Source organism: Eleutherodactylus coqui, chromosome 7 (genome assembly GCF_035609145.1).
Source record: "Eleutherodactylus coqui strain aEleCoq1 chromosome 7, aEleCoq1.hap1, whole genome shotgun sequence".
Taxonomy (NCBI): Eukaryota; Metazoa; Chordata; class Amphibia; order Anura; family Eleutherodactylidae; genus Eleutherodactylus; species Eleutherodactylus coqui.
In genome coordinates this window covers 222,258,414-222,272,604 of record NC_089843.1, presented here as the reverse complement: position 1 = coordinate 222,272,604, position 14,191 = coordinate 222,258,414, and the positions used below count along the sequence as shown (strand labels likewise).

Below are 14,191 nucleotides of genomic sequence, written 5' to 3'. Positions count from 1 at the left end.
AGGAGCTAATTGGCTCGCTGTTTTTTGTTTGTTTTTTTCTCTTCCTCTGGATCAGCAAGGGGGAGGTTAAACCAGGCTGAACTAGATGGTGGTTGTCTTCATTCAGCCTAACATACTATGTTACATCTTGTATCCAAGACAGAACAGGGTACAAGAGCCTCCCTTCAAGTGTTCATATTTTGATTACAATATCAGAGCAAAAATATTATTTGAGAAAAACTGAGCGACCGCCTGTCTGAGTTACATGTGGTGATGTCACTGCCATGTGATCAGTCACCGATGTTCTGAGTTCCGCCTCTGATCACATGACTGACATCACAGGTCCTAAAACATGCAGAGCCTGGCAGCAGTTGTGTGCTTACACGTCCTATGATGTCACAGTGATGTGATCAGGGGCGGAGCTCATAGCCCCAGTGACTGATCACATGATTTTGACATCACAGGTCCTGTATGCACACGGCTGCTGTCCAGCTCTGCTGGTTTAGGACCTGTAGCCAACTCCAATCCCTTTCACTATATTATATTAGTAAGTGGCGTGTTGCGCCCCCAGAAACACTGGTACTACGTATATCAACATTAAAATCAAACTTTCATTGCATTCCGACAACTTCTAGGTGATAATCCCCCCCCCCCCCCCCCCCGACAAGAATTGTGGATTTGTAAAGGCAATCTGGGAGATGAAGATGCCTCTGGGGAAAGCAATCCATCCATAAGACCTGAAGACACTCTGGTTCTATTTAAACCCATCTTTTCTGACATCCTAGAGTTTTCTTTAAAGGAGATGTCCCGAGGCAGCAAGTGGGTCTATACACTTCTGTATGGCCATAATAATGCACTTTGTAATGTACATTGTGCATTAATTATGAGCCATACAGAAGTTATAAAAAGTTTTATACTTACCTGCTCCGTTGCTAGCGTCCTCGTCTCCATGGAGCCGACTAATTTTTGGCCTCCGATGGCCAAATTAGCCGCGCTTGCGCAGTCCGGGTCTTCTGCAGTCTTCTATGGGGCTCCGTGTAGCTCCGTGTAGCTCCGCCCCGTCACGTGCCGATTCCAGCCAATCAGGAGGCTGGAATCGGCAGTGGACCGCACAGAAGAGCTGCGGTCCACGGAGGAAGAGGCCATCTTCAGCGGTGAGTAGAGAAGTCACCGGAGCGCGGGGATTAAGGTAAGCGCTCCGGTGAGCTTTCTTTACCTCCCTGCATCGGGGTTGTCTCGCGCCGAACGGGGGGGGGGGTTGAAAAAAAAAAAAACCCGTTTCGGCGCGGGACAACCCCTTTAAAGACAGCATTTCTAGCTACTCCCACTTCAAGGAGATATTAGCTCCTTCCTTCATCAAACCCTACCTTTTTAAAATTCTGCATGATGAAATTATCCTAAGGTTGGATCCCACATTTCTCCCAAAAGTAGCGTCTCCCTTCATTGTAATCAGCAGATTGTGCTTCCTTCATTGTGATGTGTTCCAGGACACCAGCAAGAACCTCTCCCCCCACTAGATGTAAAGCTTGCAGTTCTTACTATCTTGACAGAGCAAGATCCTGGAGTTTGGACCATAATCTATTGATTCAGTATGTTTCCACGAGTACCATTCGGACGGCCTACAATATTTGGGGGAGAAGGGGGGGGGGGGGGTTCCCCGGGGGTTCCCCTTTCCCCTTTCCCCTTTCCCCTTTCCCCTTCAGGGTTCAAAGCTCACTTGATGAGCAGTGTCTTCTTCCTGAGCCAAGTGGGTGAATGCTTCTGTTAGCCAGATCTACAAAGTGGCCAGCTGGTTGACTTTGCGCACCTTCTGTTAACCTTAAACTGGCCATTATTTCTAATTAGGACTTGACCTCTGGACAGAGTTCTTCAGGCAGTGGTTTCCTCCTTCAGCCTACTTTTTTGGTACTTTTCCTGGTTGTCCATTATGACACCACTCGACTGTTTTCCCTCCCATATGTCTACTTTGTGGCTTTATAATATAGTAGATCAGTAAATTGGTTGCATCCATCCTGGTGTAGTAATTTGGAAACGGCTGGAGGGTAGTGATGAGGGGGCAGTCTAACTGTCCCTTCAGGGCTCAAGAGGCCAACCTCCTCTGGTGCTCCCCTGATGGTGTCCTGGATCTCCAGTTACCAACCGCTCTGAGGCCGCTGTCTGTCACACAAGCGTTTTGTAAAAGGTTTTCAATGCAGCGTTTTGCAGCGTTTGTTGCCTTTTTTTACATATTTTGTGCATTAACAAGTCACCGTTTTTAGTCGGCACTTTAAACGTCTCCTGAACGCTGTAAAAAAGGGCTGCGTGTGAGCGGCACGAGGGGCGCCTACACCCAACGATTACCGTTAGACATAAATGTAACCATCATTCAGTGTAAACATGGCTAACGACTGAACCATCGTTTGTTTGCTTATCTTCCATTGCTTTATGCACACAAAGCGTTGGTTCATTCACTAATTGTTTGGTTTAAACAGGGACCATTCAGCGTTTGTCATTCATTGGGGCCGCCAGCTGAACGGCCCTGTTTAAAGATATGTCTATCAAAGTGAAGCCCGAGCAGACGGCCATCGCTTTATCAGTTCACTCTGGCAAATTAATTTTCGCTCCGTGATGCCTCCGTGATGCTCCCCAATGCTCCCCAATGCCCCCGTGATGCTCCGTGATGCTCCCCAATGCCTCCTTCTGACAATGGATTCCATATAAAGCTGCACTAACACATGGCAGGTAAAGCTGTAGTAAGTCTGTCGCCTTCCCTCGGCCTTCTCACAACCTCTCTGGCTTCAGGAGCCCTCACTGCAGTCAGAGACGTGGAACACCAAACCCCTCTCCGATACAAATGGGGATTGGGCAGAAGGTTCCCTCTAAGCCAGGGGAGGTGCTGACCAGATTATTAAGGTAGCTGGCCAATGTTCCACCAATGGTGGACGACCTGAAAATCCTAACATAAGGCCATCCATACATGTGCTGTCTGATGTTAGGGGGGCAGAATTATTAAATTTCGTTTTTAAGAAGGTTATTTATTTTTTAAAGCTAAAGAATATAAAAAATGGTATTTCCATAATTATATAGACAGATTAAATTTACCGTTTATGCTTATTTTAACCGTACGATTGTTTGAAAACAAAGTCCGAATTAGTTTTTTTTTTTTCCCCTCCAAATTCTCAGTAATGGTGTTTTCCTTTGTGCCCGACCCCCGCCACACAGTAATAGCATGTCCCTGTGTAATGTCTGCCCACGTTGTAGAGAATGATGGACGGTGGGACTGACCCGGGTTGTTGTGTGAGGAGCTCTTTAGAGTCATTGCCGGCGCTGAAAAGATTACCAGCGGGTGGAGAAACCAGCCGGAGTTTGAATAAAAACACGCCATAAATGCCTATTTAGTGACACAGGTGGCAGTGGATCCGTTGGCTAGGAGTCCGTTCTTGCGTGCCACTCAGAAGTGGCGCTGTGCTGTCAGTTTCCCGCAACTGTGTTTAATAGCGGCGGTGACGCACTAGAACAAGTATGGCCGACGAGCGTTCGATCGCGGATCCTGGGAAGTCGCCGCAGCGCAACCAAGCTGAGACTGGATGCCGTAACAATCAAAGGGCATTTCAGGGCTAATAATGTTGGGCCACGGTCGCCCATGATGCCAGTCTAGACGTGTATATACAGTGCAATTGTATATTAATGAACCGGTAGATACAAAATAATTGATTATGAATAATCTGAGCCGTACGAAACGGGTAAATGAGGTCATGTCTCCTAATTACTGATATAAGAGATTTTATTGTGTATATATGGTGTAGAGACTTACTGAAACGATCACGTTAGTCCAAGTCCCTTATGGGGACAAAAAAACGTAATTGGGTAGGTTTTTTGTTTTAAAAAAAGCTTAATTTTACATTCATGTTCCTTTTCACATTTTGAAGTTAAAAACATTGACCCGTATCGCCACTTTCATAAAAGTCCAAACTAATAAAATAACGCCCTACATAAAGCACATGGTTAATGCAGAAAGGATGCGCCATTCCAGACTTAACTTTACACCTGATCGCTTTTTATTACATTTTTTTTCTTGGAGGCAGGGTGACCAAAAAAGCACAAATCTCAAGTTTCTTTCCCCCCCCCCCCCCCCCCCCCTCTGACTGCATTCTCCGTGCTGGGTGAATAATGCGTTCCTGTGATAGATCGGACTTGTATGGAATAAAAGTCTATTAATAAGACCTTATTTAAACGGATTTTTAAATTTTCCTTTACTCCCCATAGGGGACATGAACTTGCGGTGGGTTGATGGCTCCTGCAGTATAATGTAATACCGTAGTATAACATTATACCGCGATCTGACAGGCATCCGAACAGCTCCTCACAGTCAACATGAGGGGCAGTTTGGAATCCCCAAACTCCGATCGGGGCTTTTGAATGCCGCTGTCAGAATTGGTGGCACTTAAAGGGTTAACTGCGCTCAGTGGGCGTGCTGATTGCAGCTGTTGTGGGCGGGGGTCAGCTGTAAGTAACAGCCGGCACCCGTATTGTAAGGTGATGGATCAACTCCCTACAAACCTCCATGATGTAACTACTGCACACCATGGGGCATTAAGGGGTTAATAATTTAGTCCTGTAAAACCCATTTAAATGTAACCATTGAAAACTACGACTTGTGCCGTAAAAAGCAGAGTTCAGGCAGCGGCGTCACAGGAAAAAGGGGAAGGAGAAAACAAAATGTTGGGGTCCTCAAAGTGCGACCGGTCCGACGGAGAACGGCAGGAGAGGGTACTGGCTCTGGTCTACAAGATTCATTGGGATGTGATCATCCACTGATTTACCTTCATTTTTGTTGTAACCCCTCCCCCATTCTACCAAAGTTGTAAAATAAAGTGTATGTGTATAAAATATATCTATCTATATCCCATTTGGTTCATTTGGGATGAATCGGTGATGATTTAGTAAAGGGGTGTCCCTTCATCAGACGGGTGGTGGATCTCCTGTCTTATCTCGCTCTCCTCTGTTTGGCGCTTCTTGTTTTGCTTTACCACCCTGCTGTTTGATGTTTCCGACCTGCAGACTGAATGTCCTTTACCTCTTACAGGGATGGAAGAAAGGAGCGGCTCCGGCTCTTGGGCAACAAGTGATGGGCCCACCTTTGACCAGGGCAGAGTAAGTAAACCATTCCATAGAAGTAGGTTGGGCTCACACGGGCGTATGCTTACTGGGTATTACATGGGCTCTGTGCGCCCGTCTGATACGCGGTAACATTGGCTTGTGCCGATCCCGTCACATCAATATGTCAGACGTCTGTAATTTGTGAGTGCAAAAAAGAACGCAGCAGGTTCAATGTTGCCTGGTATATACGCGAGATAGCGCCCGTTGTTTGCCTAGACCTTGTGTATGTGCCGTGCGTATATCCCGGACGTATAAACAAACTGGTGTACCGCGTATGACTGGGTGTGAGGTGCGCTGTCACGCACAGTACAATGTGGCAGCCGTACGCCGGGTCACCGCCGGCTTCACGGCTGTAAAATGCCACGGGTTACACTTCTGCCCGTGTGAGCCCGCCTTACTATTGGGCAGTAACTTCCAACAAGGCCGCCTGCGATGCCTGCGATGAGTCTGTCTGCATTTAACTAAAATGACGCTTTATGGTCAAATTGCACTCTATGAGAACCTCGTTGTACGTGTTATCAGTCTCCTGTGTGTTGGCACCTCGCCGGTCACATTACCCATAAACCATTAATGTCCTGGATGTTGTATTGTCCCGTAATATCTGTAACCCGGCCTTGTGTTCCCGCAGGGCTACAGCGATGGCAGTCACTATGGGGAGCACAGGGAGGTTCCCTCGCATGAAGGCAATCTGTCATCTTCAACCTTCCTGTCGTCAGGACTTGTGGGTGAGTGCGGGCGATCAGGGATGGCACTACCCTTACTGTACGTCTGGCGGTCTCTCTGGCATCAGGGGTTTTAGGAAAATGTTGTTTGACCTATGAATATAAATATATATATCTTTACAGTAGCCCCCTACACAGGAGTGACGGGGACTGTTTGTAGTGTCCACTAAGTCTGAGGTCAGGTTGCATTGCAGCAGGCTTAGGGTGCTCTCACATCTGCGCTGGGGATCCCACGGAGCAGGAAAGGGGAATTCCCTCAGCCGAAAGGATCCGCCTCTGGATCAGTGGGGTCCGCCGGCTTCCGGGCAAAAGTAAAAACGCTGCGTTCAGCACTTTTCAGCCAGATTCTCAACGGGATCTCCGAGGTACTGCTGCAGATGTGAAACCACTCTGAGGGGGCCGTCACACATGCAGTAAAATATCATCGAAATATCAAATTCTTTGTTTTTAGGCAAAAGTACATAAAATTAGGATACAGGAATTTGAGGTTGTTTAAAAAAAAAAAAAGTTATAACCCTAATGCAGAAAGTAGTTAGCACCCGGTTACAAAAGTTCAAAACACTCATTTCTGTCATTTTGTTTTCTTACAGTTTTAGGCCTTATTCACACGAGTCTGATTTTCAGTGCTTTTAAAGTGTATGTGACATGTATGGGTTAGACGTAAAAAAGAGGTGCGTGTAATCCGGGTCATCCCCCTTTTTTGTCCAGTGTTTTCCCCTCTAGAATCTCTTGAATCTGTGCAGAGCGGAGTACAGGGGGTCTCTGCGTGGACTCTTGGGTGTTTTGGACTAAAAGTTTGCCCATTGACTGTGAATAAAAGTTGCTCCTGTGAATAAACCCTAATGAGTTGCCTAAATTCTTTTCCCTTAAATTAATAGCATACGTGGAGCTGTTAGGTTTCTTAGGTTATTACAGATAAATGATTCTTTGTCTACATATAGTCCTCTGGTCCCCCGCCTGCAATCATCACTTTCTGAAATTACTGATAACATCTGCACAGGGGTTCCTACTCTGAGAAATCGGGTTACAGCTGCCGTTCTTAGGAGACTATGGAGAGAGGAGGAGGGAACAGCTGTGGAGACTATGGAGAGAGGAGGAGGGAACAGCTGCGGAGACTATGGAGAGAGGAGGAGGGAGCAGCTGCGGAGACTATGGAGAGGGGAGGAGGGAGCAGCTGCAGAGACTATGGAGAGGGGAGGAGGGAGCAGCTGCAGGGAGGCTGTGGAGAGAGGAGGAGGGAGCAGCTGCGGAGACTATGGAGAGAGGAGGAGGGAGCAGCTGCGGAGACTATGGAGAGAGGAGGAGGGAGCAGCTGCGGAGACTATGGAGAGAGGAGGAGGGAGCAGCTGCGGAGACTGTGGAGAGAGGAGGAGGGAGCAGCTGCGGAGACTGTGGAGAGAGGAGGAGGGAGCAGCTGCGGAGGCTGTGGAGAGGGGAGGAGGGAGCAGCTGCGGAGGCTGTGGAGAGGGGAGGAGGGAGCAGCTGCGGAGGCTGTGGAGAGGGGAGGAGGGAGCAGCTGCAGGGAGGCTGTGGAGAGGGGAGGAGACTATGGAGAGCAGCTGCAGGGAGGCTGTGGAGAGAGGAGGAGACTATGGAGAGCAGCTGCAGGGAGGCTGTGGAGGGGAGGAGGGAGCAGCTGCAGGGAGGCTGTGGAGAGGGGAGGAGGGAGCAGCTGCAGGGAGGCTGTGGAGAGGGGAGGAGGGAGCAGCTGCAGGGAGGCTGTGGAGAGGGGAGGAGGGAGCAGCTGCAGGGAGGCTGTGGAGAGGGGAGGAGGGAGCAGCTGCAGGGAGGCTGTGGAGAGGGGGGGAGGGAGCAGCTGCAGGGAGGCTGTGGAGAGGGGGGGAGGGAGCAGCTGCAGGGAGGCTATTCACAGATGCCGCTGCAGCATCTAGGAATTGTTCTACTTGATAGAAGAACCAATAGTAGTAGTAACCGTGCGCACAGATGAGGGCTGCTTATGGGGAGCTTTAAGAAGTTGGAGGCGTACTAAGATGACCGTATGTTTTCTCACTTTGGGAAGGTATAATCTCTTTACTCCTGGCTTATGTATTTCAGGGAAGAACGATCGACCGCCATACCCTACATTTGGCAGAGACCCTGGGATGCCTGGTCTGAACCAGGTACTCATCATCTACCTGCTTTGTGTGCATAGAGGAACATATACAGCTGGCCCGAAACAATAACACATGCAGTTCTTAAAGAAAATCACACCTTCTTAAACCTGTTATTTAACCACTTCAGGACCGCCCATAAAGTCCAGACAGTCCGTGCCTTTGTAAAAGACCCTTGCAGAGAGTCTGCATAGCGCCCCCTGCTGTGCAGAAGCTCCAGTAGCTTGGTGTCTGACCGCTGCGCTCACATGCAACGATCACCATTCAGAAAATGGTTTCAACAAAAGTGAACGATGATTGTTCAGTTTAAACGAGATTCGGGCGTTTCTCGCTCACCGTACAGCTTTAACCGGCATAACAATCTGCGCCGGCTCGTTCAGTTTAACCCCCGATCGTTCAGAAATGTGGTGTCACATGGAACGCTGAACGCTTAGTGAATAAAATCTGTAGGACTCCCTACAAGAATCATGCAGTCTGAATGCGCTGCCAGAGCGCGGAGGAGCGGGTGATGACGTCACCATCTCATCCGCTTGGGCAAATGAGAAGCTTGTAAGACGGGCATCAGCATGGAGAACAATCAGCATGGAGAACAATCAGCATGGTGAAAAGAGAGTTGAAATAATGATGCTGTCATATAATGTACGATTAGCGTTAATAAACGACGGTTACTGTAATATTCTGTGTGGTGTGACCGCCCTCTACAAGCAGAAACTGTTCCATTCTGAAAAATACAAATTTTTCCAGATTTGCTCCTAATTTTAGTTTTTGTTCCACTTCTACATACTGTGTTCTGGTGTTTTACTGCAGCAGCCTCTATGGCACCTGATGGCGGCTCATTATCAGGGGTAGCCAGGATTAGACGATCACCACCCATATCCATAGGCTGTGCAGGTCCACTGTAGGTATAACCTGTGGATAGGTATGGCACTGAAGCCCCTCCATCCACCGGCTTGGTAGGAGTTTCATGTACTGAGACCCCACCAGTCTGATATTGATAGCCCATCAGCATTGTAGTTCAGGTAGACATGAAGATGACTTGTTACTGCAGTGTAGCGGCCGCAGTAGTCACACCAGGATGAGGGGCTGTATTCACCCTCCTTGATTTACTATGTATAATATGGACCCTGTACTATCCTTCGTCTACTAGAGCTGTATACAGAAATGACACAAGTATTTCAATGCCTTTAAGTTTGACTTCTGTTTTTTGTTTTTTTCCCCCCAAAAAAGCCCGGCTTTATGACTGGTGATTTAGGCATGAATAGCCCCAATGCACTTTCACCCAGCGGAGGAAAAGGAGGCTCACATTATTATCCCTACCCGACCAGCTCGCGACGGCGTCCTGGAGATGGCAACATTGGTATAGCGTTTACCTTGTACTGTGTGTATGTGCAGTTGATACAACTGGCTAATTAACCACATTCTCGGCTCACACATGCTGCAGGCTTGTGTACAACTGATTGGTTAGAAGGCGGGATTCACACACAACAGACTTGTGACTAATCCCTTCCATTTCCTCTGAATTGGTCGGTTTTGGTACAAGCACATGCGTTTCTGCAAGCCCCGCTCAGGTGAAGACGACCATTACAGAAATCTGCTGCATGTGAAGTCAGCCGAACTTTTGTTCTACCCATTACCACTTGGCTCACTTGATTTTGGCATTGCTGTCCCCTTCATAAGTCAGTAATCAGACACTTTTCTTACAGATGTACAACCTAAGAAGGTTCGGAAGGTGCCTCCAGGACTCCCTTCATCCGTAAGTGGTGTTCATGCAATATAATGAATGTTCTAGATTTCAACAAAGAATCAAATCTGCAGGTAATACAAGATCTTACAGGAGTCTTCCGCTCCTGTAGGGAACCTGCCAACAGGTATGAGCACCATAAGTTATGGCAGGATCCCTGTAATCCGGAGAGGTATTATACTTACCTGGCTGCCCGATCTAGCACCGTCGCCCAGAAAGGTCAGTGTGGACTGGGCTGCTGGCTGCGTTGTGTGGGTGCACCCCCATAGCAGTCAGGGAGTGCGCTTGTACAGCTGCATGCTCAACATTGGCTTTTAGAGGTGACCGCGCTGGATCGGGGGGGGGGTATAGGATAACTTAGTTTATGGTGCTCATACCTGCTGACAGGTTCCCTTTAAATACATTTAGTGGCCACGTTAATTTGATTCAAAATTCTACCCTTCTGTCCCTTCGCAGCCCGTGGCCTCATGTAGACATCATGCACTAGTGCAGCCTATATGGCAAAGAATGCAGAATCCTTGCGGCCCTGTACCGCCTGATACAGGGCGGGTTCATGCATGATTGGTAGGGGTCCTCACTCGCTAATGAGAGGAATGGTCTTAGAATGGATCTTCTCGTTATTCTCCAGTTTCATCCCACGCAGGTTATTAGGCTTCATATGAAGTTGGCCCAACTGTGTTTCTCCAAGTAGGGGGATTTAGATTGTCAGCCTTGTTGAGCCAAGCACCTAACTGTTGGTAATTGCTACAGCACTGTGAAATATAGTAGCAAATATAGTATATATTACGATAAAGCCTGTTGTGCAAAAAAATACAATGGGCTCTAGAAAACGGTTATTGGTCATTTCCTTAATTTTTCATGAAGGTTTAAACTACACATATTTAGGAGCCGTCAATATGCCTTGCCCTCTATGTATAAGGAACTAGGGGACCGTGTAGTGTTCTTCACCTGACAGCCTGTCGTTCCCCTTTCCCTGCGGTCCGACCCTCTGGAAATGTTCAGAAACCTCTGCAGTAAAGCCAGGCTGATTAGGTCCAACAGGTTGTTAGTTTTTACGTTGTCAGATTTCCTCTTTCTGGAGACTTTCCATTAGTTTAGCTCCTCCAGATGTCAAACTGGCCTGTAGTTCCCGGCTTCTTCTCTACTACCCTTCCCATGGATGGGTACAACATTGACCGTTCTCCAGTCATCAGGAACATCACCTGTTAGAAGGGACTGGTTACATAGTAACATAGTATGTTAGGCTTAAGGGAGACAATGTCCATCTAGTTCAGCCTGTTTTCACCGCCCCTTGTTGATCCAGAAGAAGGCAAGAAAAAAACAATGAGGCAGAAGCCAATTAGGCCAATTAGATTGGAGTTCTTTAAGAACTATGAGGTGAAGCCATCTGGACCCATCGCCTTACTCAACTTTAAGCACGGAAGTTCACTTATAACATTGGCGAGAGCCTTATAACTAGAGGGACTACCGGGCCCAAACATATTATCATCCTGATAACTAGAGGGACTACCGGGCCCAAACATATTATCATCCTTATAACTAGAGGGACTACCGGGCCCAAACATAGGATCATCCTTATAACTAGAGGGACTACCGGGCCCAAACATATATTATCATCCTTATAACTAGAGGGACAACCGGGCCCAAACATATTGTCATCCTGATAACTAGAGGGACTACCGGGCCCAAACATAGGATCATCCTTATAACAAGAGGGACTACCGGGCCCAAACATATGATCATCCTTATAACTAGAGGGACTACCGGGCCCAAACATATGATCATCTTTATAACTAGAGGGACTACCGGGCCCAAACATAGGATCATCCTTATAACTAGAGGGACTACCGGGCCCAAACATAGGATCATCCTGATAACTAGAGGGACTACCGAGCCCAAACATATATTATCATCCTTATAACTAGAGGGACTACTGGGCCCAAACATATTGTCGTCCTGATAACTAGAGGGACTACCGGGCCCAAACATAGGATCATCCTGATAACTAGAGGGACTACCGGGCCCAAACATAGGATCATCCTGATAACTAGAGGGACTACCGGGCCCAAACATAGGATCATCCTGATAACTAGAGGGACTACTGGGCCCAAACATAGGATCATCCTGATAACTAGAGGGACTACCGGGCCCAAACATAGGATCATCCTGATAACTAGAGGGACTACCGGGCCCAAACATAGGATCATCCTGATAACTAGAGGGACTACCGGGCCCAAACATAGGATCATCCTGATAACTAGAGGGACTACCGGGCCCAAACATAGGATCATCCTGATAACTAGAGGGACTACCGGGCCCAAACATAGGATCATCCTGATAACTAGAGGGACTACCGGGCCCAAACATAGGATCATCCTGATAACTAGAGGGACTACCGGGCCCAAACATAGGATCATCCTGATAACTAGAGGGACTACCGGGCCCAAACATAGGATCATCCTGATAACTAGAGGGACTACCGGGCCCAAACATATTGTCATCCTGGAGATACAGAACAGAAGTATCTATTGGAATGCCCAGCGGTGCCCTGATCTCCGGTCATATTGTTATTATCCCCATTGTTTATTTTTTGTAATTCCACAGTTTTTCTTCTGTCAGTAAAATAAGTGATAAAGTTTTAATCCTCCTTAATGGATTTGGCCGTTTCTCCCTCTTTTGTGCTTTGTCAGCATTAATGCTTTGCCTCCTTCCGGCTGATGTTCTACAACCTTCAGCTACACTTCGTTTCTTTAACCCTCTTATCGGCAGACTTCCTTTCTTCTATATTAATAACTTCTTTAATTAACCATAGTGGTTTGTTTTTTCTCTTACCTTTGCTAAATTAGTTTGACGTTCCCTCTGTGACGTCATTGGACCCCCCCCCCCCCCCCCCCCCGCAATGTAATCGTGGAGGGCTGACAGGTTGCCATGGCAACAAGACGCCAGATATGATCGCTATTACAAGGGATAAGACATTGCAGAACTGAAGTCTTTCAATGCTTTATCATAGCTGTTATGGTAAGGTCCCTTACAGAGATTAAAAAAAAATGTTAAGACTATTTTTTTGTGCTTTTTTTCCCTATTAGTATTAAAAAAAAAATTTTTTAAATAACATAAAATTTGGTATTGTCGTATCCGTGACAACTCTTACAATAAACTGAGCAGTTTTCATCCTGCACCGTGAAAAGCGTTAAAAAAAAAAAGGCAAAATACTTTTTTTTTTTTTTCTTTCATTGCCTCCCAAAAACCGCAATAAAAGTTATCAAAAAGCTCGTCACGCAAAAAACAAGCCCTCACAGAGCTCCGCCCAGGGTAAATATAAAAGTATAGGACTTTGAATGCAGCGATTTTAGAAAATAAAAATTAAAAAAAGTTTAATTGTGAAAAAGTAGAAAAACCTTAAAAAAAAAAATTAAAAAAAAAATTTGGTATTGTTGTAACTGTACCGACCCGCAGAAAAATGTATTGTCATTTATGCTGCATGAATAACACTGTAAAAAAGAAAAAAAACAAACCCAAAAATCTATGGCAGAATTGATGCGTTTTCTCTCCCTGCGATCATAAAAAAAAAAAAAAATTTAATAAAAGTTTTACAATATAGTTTATGTACTCAAAAATGGCACCGATAAAAACTACAGTTCACCACACAAAAAGCAAGCCCTCATACGGCCGTACGGGAAAATTAAGTTATGGCTTTTAAAAAGTGGAGATGAAAATCCCCCAAAAAATCGTTGCATCCTTACGGCTGAAATAGGCCGCGTCATTAAAGGGTTAAACTGCATGGCCTCTGCTTGGACAGAATGTGTCAATGCCATATAGTAACACCTCGTGCATGGAATCCAGCAATGTGTTACGATGTCAGTAGCAGCCAGCTAGTTTGGACGTATGGCAGATTTGGAGTGCTGACTAGTTGTGTATATTGCCTGGTAACAGGTGGGGAAGAAAATGAATGTTCCTTTTTAATGCAGTCCATCACCCTACTTGGCGTTCATTTAACCCTTTCCCTGCCAGGGATGTATCTCATATGTAGGCATGTCAGTAGCCAAGATCGTTAGAGGCTTTAGCAGCAAGGACATATCTCAATCTCAGACTAGATCCGACCTTAAGCTGTGAGCTTTGACTTGTTTTAAGTGGAAGCGGGTTGCGGTTGAAGTGGAGCTGCATATACTTGCAGCATTCATTTAAGAATGTGTTTCTGCAGTCCATATCTTGGGCTAGGTGGCACCTAGAGCTGTGATCTTGGTCTCTTACATGCTCCATATTAGGAGCTGCTAGGAGAGGGGGAGTCTAGGCTTAACTGTTACTTTATTTCATGAGAAACCTCCTTAAAGAAGAAGAAAAACTGATTCTCAGACGACCGCTTTGATTTTAAAAATCTGTAAAACGATAGATTTAGGGTCTAATTATATGGCGCTACCAAACTGCAAATTTCTTTTGCCCCAGTTCAGTGTGTTTTGGTGTGTCCTAGTATGAACGCTGTACATGTGTGAGCAAGTCTG

The 14,191-nt window shown here is 46.5% G+C and overlaps 1 protein-coding gene across 7 annotated transcripts in view; it reads left to right on the top strand.

The window, feature by feature from the left end:
• Positions 1-14,191, top strand: part of TCF3 (transcription factor 3) — a 105,690-nt gene that overhangs the window by 52,876 nt on the left and 38,623 nt on the right. For all 7 annotated transcript variants that reach the window (XM_066574485.1, XM_066574482.1, XM_066574484.1 and 4 more), the window contains exons 5-9: positions 5,045-5,112; positions 5,747-5,843; positions 7,896-7,960; positions 9,179-9,308; positions 9,655-9,704. In XM_066574485.1, coding sequence (XP_066430582.1) covers positions 5,045-5,112; positions 5,747-5,843; positions 7,896-7,960; positions 9,179-9,308; positions 9,655-9,704 — 410 coding nt within the window. The remainder of the gene's footprint in view (positions 1-5,044; positions 5,113-5,746; positions 5,844-7,895; positions 7,961-9,178; positions 9,309-9,654; positions 9,705-14,191) is intronic.